We start from the raw sequence: 8,988 nt of genomic DNA on the forward strand, positions 1-8,988 counted from the left end.
TTCTAAATATTCTAAATATTCTAAATATTCTAAATATTCTAAATATTTTATATATTCTAAATTTCTATATTCTATATTATTTCTATATTCTGAATATTCTAAAATTTCTATATTCTATATTATTTCTATATTCTGAATATTCTAAAATTTCTATATTCTATATTATTTCTATATTCTGAATATTTTAAATTTCTATATTCTATATTATTTTTATATTTTAAATATTCTAAATTTTCTAAATATCATGTGGTATATGGTTTTTATTATTTTATTACATAGCTTTTATTTTTAAAGCGTATAAGTATTCATTGATAAGCACGACTAGTTTACTCGTAATTTTATCAGAAATTTTATTCTTACCTTCCTTTACGAATGCAATCGTACCATTTAAGATACAATTAACCAAAAAAGCTTGTAACATTTTACCAGTGGGTTGGAAGTATTCACAGAACAGGGAATCTAGTTCAAGTCGCTCTGGCTTGAGTTCACTCCATGGCACTTAAAGAAGAAGGGTAGGCGAAACTTGTTTAATTAATAGGGCTGTTGTCCCATATCTCTAAGGTGCAATAGTCCATTCTTTTCTTAAGAGGGTCACTACACATTCTTCGGAAAAAGAAATCGATTTTCGTTATCTCTTTTTTATTAAAATTTACCATTTTCTGGATCTATTAGTGTTCATTTGATAATTTCCCCATACTTAGAAATGGCAGAAAAAAATTTTTGGAAACAACATTTTCACGTGATTTTTGACTGATGCTAAAAATCATCCATGTCACTTAGAGAGGGAGGTAGATGAAACTTGATTGCAGTTTAATTAAGAGAGTTTCTATTTTCATTTTCTATGGTGCAACATTTTACTGGTAGGTTTAAAAGACAAATCCTAAACTTTATCTCAAAACATTATATGTCACTTAGAGAGGGAGGTACATGAAACTTGGTTGCAGTTTAATTAATACAGTTGCTATTTAAACTCTCTAAGGGTGCAACATCTAATTGATACCTTTAAGACATGACCTCTGAGCGTCTCTTTAACAGTCCACATCGCTTGAAGGAAGTGGTAAAAAATTTGACTATTCAATATAATATTTATAATAATAAATTTTATAATATTTAATAATAATAAAGCTGCTATCACAAGTTTCAAAGGTACAAAAGTGTCTCACTTGCCTCTTAGAGGAGGAGGTATGTGAAACTATATTGGATTTCAATTATCAAAGCTGCTATTTCATATCTCTAAAATCTAAAATTTCATTGATACGTTTCAAACATGCCTCTAAACGTCGTGCCAACAGTCCCATGCTACTTAGAGAGGGAGGTAGGCGAAACTTATTTGCAATTCAATTAATTGCCCTATTATCTCAAGACTCTTATATATAAACATTCATTAAGACATTCAAAACAGACCTCCAAACATTACTATCCAAAGAACTGATCCAAAATGTAATTACAAAAACGCTTAAAACACATTGCCCTCTCCATAAGATAAGATTGACCATTCCAAATGTTATCTTCGAACATTAAATAATAATGTACAGCATTCAATTGACACAAAATTAGCGTGGATCAGGAAACATAACATAAACTGTCTCGAGCGATACACGCAGTCGGTAACTCTTCTCTATCTGTTTCACCGTGCATTGCTTGCGAATAAACAAGATTACATCTCTTACTTAGAAGAAAACCGGTAGGAGAGTGCATGAGTTCCTATTGACATTAGCTCAAATTCCAAAGACGTCGGCTGTATGCGGAACGGATGTTACGATATTGCGTAACTGTTAGATAAACATGCAACCCAATTACGCGAATGACAGTAAACAACCGATAACACGGCACAATTATCATTAATGCTCGTTACATCGATACGCATGTATCGTTAACTCGCTGTCGATTAATTGCAATGTAATTGATACCTTTTCGCCGCCAATTACTGCATATAGGGTGTCTCTTACGAAATGATTAGGAGGGTTAATACGTGCAAGAAATTTTGTTCAGAGTGACTGTTGCGGGGAAATTGAAGGATGTTTTAATTTTTTTTTAATTGGTAGGTGATATTAATATATAGTTTTTATAAAATCGAATAATATTTGATTGAATCGTTTTATTATTTTTTTATCCTGTTTAGAATTTAAAATTGATTCTACGAATAGAAGCTGATAAATGTTTTAAACTATTTTTGAGGGATGTAAAAGTAAGGCAATTGCTCTTGTTGTTAAGGAAAATGTGAAATCAAGAATATCTGATGTTTGTATGTAGGTTACTGTTTTCGTATTATTTATTGAAGTATTTATGAGTACTTAATAAGTACTTGGAAATTCGTGAATATTATTTTGAACACATGATAAATTTGATGAATGATGAATGATGACATAATGAATTTCTCATTTTTTCAACTCCCTATTTCTGTAATTTTCTATTTCTATAATTCTCCATTTCTTCATTTCATTTCAAATTGTTTTAAACATATACCTTGATTTACACGAGGAACACTTTTAAAAATTTGAAAAAAGTGACAATATACCTCTATTCTTTTTCTTTACGGCGAAATTTTTAAAAACATTGAGAACTTGAAACTGGCTGAATGAAATTGAATTTGTTTCATTTGATCGTGCCAAGAATGAAATCGATATCTTCGTTAGTTCCTTACAAAACACTTTATTAAAAAAATCTGTACACCCTATATCTCCATTACCATAAACTTTTGCTCTATACTTTTTTCTTCACCAAAACAACGCGCGTTATCTTGGAAACTGCGAAACGCACGCGAACAGCCTTGAAAACAGCGTTCCGCATATCTCTTTTTATTACTGGTTTTCCACTTGCATCGGCGACACATTCTAGAAGTAATTTATTATTCAAGCGAGTCGTGTGTTATCAGTGAACCAGCAATAAAAGTATTATCTTGAAGGGCGGCAAATACGGACGGTTAGTCCACGAAAACGAAATTATCTAAATGATGACGTAGAAAACGATTTGTTGAAAAATTTGTTGTAGAAATGAATTAGAGATGAAGGAATTCAGCGAAATTGCATTAATGGAAATTTGATATTTACGTAGAATGCAGAAGATATGTGAAGATGAAAGTATCTGACAACTCAGAATTACGTACATCGAAATTCATCAATCTATATGTATATTCATTTATTGTTCTCTATTATTTTGTATTATTCTTTGTTATTCTGAATTATTCTGCATTATTATGGATTGCACTGTATTTTTACCTATTATTCTGTATATTCATGTATTATCATGTATTATTCTGCTATATTCAGCATTATTCTAATCGCTAATAAAATTGGCACATCTCCTGGCTGGCGAATGTATCGATAAAATTAATTTTCTATTACAATAATTATCCACAATTATTGCAATGGAAACATTGTTAATAATTGTGGATAACTATTTTAATAGAAAATTAATTTTATGGAGAATTATACTAATAGGAAATTGAAGAAATGAGAAATTCAAGAAATAAGGAATTGATGAAGTGATGAAACGAAGAAGTGGGAATTGAAGAAATGAAGAAATGAAAAATTATAGAAATGGATAATTAAGGAAATAGGAAATTGAAGAAATGAGAAATTCAAGAAATGAGGGATTGATGAATTGAAGAGATGAAGAAATGGGGAATTGAAGAAATGAGGAATTGATGAAGTGAAGAAATGAAGAAGTGGGGAATTAAAGAAATGAAGAAATGGAGAATTATAGAAATGGAAAATTAAAGAAATAAGAAATTGAAGAAATGAGAAATTCAAGAAATGAGGAATTGATGAAATGAAAAAGTGGGGAATTAAAGAGATGAAGAAATTTGTAATAATTTGTAATAATATTTTAAACGATATCCTTTAAAAAGTGCCTAAATAATTATGTAATAAAATAACACGATATTCCAACGAAATAATATCATTTCCGTTTAAGAAAAACAAGTAAAGCCTGAAAGGGTTAAGTCTGTTATTTCTCCTCCACTTATCATACATATATCCGTCGTAAAATAATTGATTTGCCCCTCCTTCGTCGATTTTGAAACAAATACCGAAGTTGCTCGGCCGTACGCAAAAAAATCGTTAACGACGTGAGAAAATTACGGCACGATCCCGAAACGCTGACGTGTTCTCTGCATTTACTTATGAAAATCTCGCGGGCACAGCGCGCGGCGCTACCTGGAAATCGCTCGAGCGAGTCAGCTATTAAGATAATTGTGACTCCGCTTTGAGTGAAACGAGGCAATACGGTGGGCAGCTTGTAACAATTTGCGAGATCGCGCAGGGTTGTTATTTATGCAGCTGGCCAACGCTCCCCATCACCCTGCATATATTTTACGGACTGGTTCGTGTTCCCACTGGCGCATTACACATACGTGTACTTACCATCGCGCGGAGTCGAGAGTTATTCGAATAAATTCTTCTTGGGAATAATCACGCCAATAAAGGTTTATTCTCGGCGATTCTATCGAGAATAAAGTTGCGAGAATGCTGGATAAATGTGTACGAACGTCACCGCCGAATAACGAAATGGAATTTCGTTCCCAATGGAGATTTATTCTAATGAAAACTGGTGGCGATAAATTATTCATGAATATATTAGACGAATTTTTCGCCGGAGATACATTTTTGTTAATTCTGAAACGCGATTACGTAAATATGTTAAATATATGAAGTTTTCGAGATTTTTGAAACTTTGTGGCGTGACTTGCTTAGAAATTATAAAATGCTCGATTTTTGATATTTATACAAGTTTTGGACGAGTTTGTTGTGAGTTTGTAAAGTAGCGTGCGAATTGTTCGACATTTTTAGTAGACGACTTTCGTAGATTTAAGGTGAGCTCATAAAGTGCATGAATGTTTTTAATTTCTACAACATTTATCACACATCTGTTGTGAACTTGTATAAAACTGTATACGCGTATCGCTTCATCAATTCCTTATTTCTTGAATTTCTCATTTCTTCAATTCCCCACTTCTTCATTTCTCATTTCTTGAATTTCTTATTTCTTTATTTTTCTATTTCAATAATTCTCCATTTTTTCATTTCTTTAATTCATCAATTCTTCGTTTCTTCATTTCATCAATTCTTCGTTTCTTCACTTCATCAATTCCTCATTTCTTCAACTTCCTATTTCTTCAATTTTCTATTTCTTTAATTTTCCATTTCTTCAATTCCCCACTTCTTCATTTCATGATTTCATTAATTCCTCATTTTTTCAATTTGTATTTCTTTAATTTTCCATTTCTATAATTCTGCATTTCTTCATTTCTTCAATTTCCCAATTCTTCGTTTCTTCACTTCATCAATTCCTCATTTCTTCAACTTCCTATTTCTATAATACTCCATTTCTTCATCTCATCATTTCTTCAATTCCCAAATTCTTAATCTCTTTACTTCATCAATTCCTCATTTCCTCAATTTCTCATTTCTTCACTTTCCTATTTCTTTAATTTTCCATTTCTATAATTCTCCATTTCTTCATTTCTTCAATACTTCAATTCTCCACTTCTTCATCTCTTCACTTAATCAATACCCCATTTCTTGAATTTCTAATTTCTTCAATTTCTTATTTTTTTAATTTTCCATTTATTCAATTCCCCACTTCTTCATTTCACCACTTCATCAATTCCTCATTTCTTGAATTTCCCATTTCTTGAATTTCCTATTTCTTTAATTTTCCTTTTCTATAATTCTTCATTTCTTCATTTCTTCAATTCCCCAATTCTTCGTTTCTTCACTTCATCAATTCAGAAATATATCGAAATAATACAGAATAATACAAAATAATACACGAATATATACAATAATAGGTAAAAATACAATATATAACAAAATAATAGAGAATAATACATGAATACACAGAATAATAGGTAAAAATACAGAATAACACAGAATAATCCAGATTAATACATGAATATACAAAATTAAAAATCATCCAGCCTGTACACTCCGGGACAAAAAGATAGCACACCTTATATTCTCCCATATTTTGTGTTAAAAGCTGATTAAGATACATATTTTCTTTTACTGATAACTCAGAGCATATCTGTGTATATAATTTACGATATATCGTCCACAACATATACTTCTACAGGATTCTAACACAAAAAATGTAAATATTATTGTTCGCAAGCGGGACAAAATGATAGCACGTGTAGTAAATCTACGCTTTCCAGTTACACTGAAGTTCGCAAATTGCGAACATCAACCCCGGAACACAGTTAATAAAGTCCGTGATATTATTTCGTGTGGTATATTTGTTCAAAAAAGGAGAAATATTATGCAAAAATGGGTCGCGGAAAGAGATTGAACGCGTGTGAAATTGACACTATAATAAAATTGAAAGAAGAACAATATTCAGTGACAAAAATAGCAAGAATTATGAATAGAAGTCGAAAAGTAATAATAAACTTCTTGAAAAATCCGGAAAATTATGGTAAAAAGAAGAGTTCTGGACGTCCGCGAAGTCTAAATGCCCGGGAACGACGTGCAATACTAAGAGCAGCATCAAATTCTAAGATGACTGCAAGGCAAATAGCTCAAAATGTTGGTGGAGACACTAATGTAAAGAATGTGAGACGTGTTTTACAAAATTGCAAATACATAACACGAAGAAAATTGAAGAAAAAGCCTTGGTTAACTGTGCAACATAAGATGAATCGATTACATTTTGCGGAAAACAATATTCATATGCGAAAGAAATGGCGAAGAATAATATTTACTGATGAAAAGAGGTTTAACTTAGATGGACCTGATGGTCTGAGTTACTATTTTCACGATATGCGAAAAGAGGAACAGTTTTTGAGTCGTCGGCAAATGGGAGGTGGTGGTGTGATGATTTGGTGCGGTATCGGGTACTATGGTAAAATGGAAATCAAATTTATAACAGGAAAAATGAATAGCAAAATGTACTTAGAAATGATTAGGGAACAAATAAACACGTACGCTACCAGAATTGCTGGAGAGAAGTTTATTTTTCAGCAGGATAATGCCGCAGTACACACTGGAAAAGTAGTAAAAGAATACTTTTCTCGAGAAAAAATTCGCGTTTTGGATTGGCCAGCAAGGTCACCCGACCTTAAAATTATTGAAAATTGTTGGGGAAATCTTGCCCGAGCTGTATATGGAAATGGAAGAAAATTTGAAAATATTGCCGAATTAAAACAATGTATTCAAGATGAGTGGGAGCAATTAAAGCAAAAAACTATTAAAAAACTCTATAAATCTTTGCCAAAGAGAATGATCGCTGTTATTAAATGTAAAGGAGGAGGCATAAGATATTAAGCATTAAATATCATTCGTTGATTTATTGTTATACACAATCTTAAGTTAAACGTTCTATCATTTCGTCCCACTATATTTCCTTAAAAGTTCTTTTCTTTTTAATAAAATAGTATAGAATGGCGAAATTCGATCCAATTTTATTTGTGTATGTTTATAGAGGTATTTTGCAAGAATGTATAAAAACAAAACCTTGGTTGTAATGTTAAATAAATAAAAATTATGTTAATTTTAAAGTGTGCTATCTTTTTGTCCCGGAGTGTATATGATAATACAAAATAATACAAAATAATACGTAAAAATAGACAATAACATAGAATAATGCAGATTAATACATAAATATACAGAACGATAGGTAAGAATACAATATAATATACAACAATACAAAGTAAAACAGGAAGTGGTGATGACTTCATTTTTGCACGCCCCGTGAAGATTCCATGGGATGGAAATGGCATTCACCAATTAAAATTCGATTTTCTTTTATTGTTTCAGTCGGCATGGGGGTGTTGATGTTTTTCCTCTACGGCAAACCGTACAAACGTGGATTCTTCTGCAATGACGAGTCATTGTATCACCCGTTCCACGAGTCGACGGTCACCAACACGATCCTCTACATCGTCGGTTTTTTCCTGCCCATAAGCGGGGTGAGTCACTTGTTGCGATTCATGTTTTCTTCCGCCACCAAAGAGAAGCGGAACGAGAAAACCAGTAATTTATCAATGGAAGACATTGCTCGATGTTTTACTTTATTTTTTTTTCATATTCGTATATAGGGTATTCCAGTTAAATTGATCAGCCTAAATATGTCCGCTGTTTTAAACGATACGAAAAAATTGTTCGGATAGAAACCTTTCAGATTCAGAGAAGCAATATTACCATCTATGCGAATTGTATCTCAAGGTCATAGTTTCGGAAATTTCAAAGTCATCAATGTTTCTCATATGGGATGGTGTACTTTAATAATTGTGGCATTGTACCTGTTAAAAAGACGAATTCAAACACGTATAATATGTTGAATTTCCTTCTTGAAAATTCCTTCAGATGACCTTGGGAGGAATTATTTGTATACAATCATACTCCATCTTACAGAGTCAACATATCATACACATTTGAATTCGTTATTTTATCGGTTACAATGCCACAATAATTAAAATACAACATCCCATTGGAGAAACATTGATGACCTTGAAATTTCGGAAACTATGACCTTGAGATAATCCTATGGTCTATCAAGGCATGTTACCATATAAACCAAACATTTCTCTCTGATAACACATTTTTCTACCATTAAAAGCAACAGACATATTTTCGATACAACTCTCAATGATTTTGTAACAATGATTCCTCCCAAGGTCATCCGAAGGTCAACATATTATACCTCTTTGAATTCGTATTTCTATCAGCTACAATGCCACAATAATTAAAATACACCATTCCATTTAAGAAACATTGATGACCTTGAAATTTCGGAAACTATGACGTTGAGATAATCCTATGGTCTATCATAGCATGTTACCATATAAACCAAACATTTTTCTCTTGTAACACATTTATCTACCATTAAAAGCAACAGAGATATTTTAAATACAAATCTCAATGATTTTGTAACAATAATTCCTCCCAAGGTCACCCGAAGGTCAACATATCATACACATTTGAATTCGTCTTTGTATCTGCTACAATACTACAGCAATGAAAATATCTCATCCCATTTAAAAAAAAA

General features: G+C 31.8%; 1 protein-coding gene across 5 annotated transcripts in view; it reads left to right on the forward strand.

Moving 5' to 3' along the window:
• LOC128875310 (putative phosphatidate phosphatase) overlaps positions 1 to 8,988 on the forward strand; it is an 84,140-nt gene that overhangs the window by 21,293 nt on the left and 53,859 nt on the right. For all 5 annotated transcript variants that reach the window (XR_008456787.1, XM_054120787.1, XM_054120786.1 and 2 more), the window contains exon 2: positions 7,758 to 7,909. Coding sequence is in view for 4 of the 5 variants with exons in the window: in XM_054120787.1 (XP_053976762.1) it covers positions 7,758 to 7,909 (152 nt within the window). In the remaining variant the exon portion in view is untranslated. The remainder of the gene's footprint in view (positions 1 to 7,757; positions 7,910 to 8,988) is intronic.

The sequence above is a fragment of the Hylaeus volcanicus genome, chromosome 4 (genome assembly GCF_026283585.1).
Source record: "Hylaeus volcanicus isolate JK05 chromosome 4, UHH_iyHylVolc1.0_haploid, whole genome shotgun sequence".
Taxonomy (NCBI): Eukaryota; Metazoa; Arthropoda; class Insecta; order Hymenoptera; family Colletidae; genus Hylaeus; species Hylaeus volcanicus.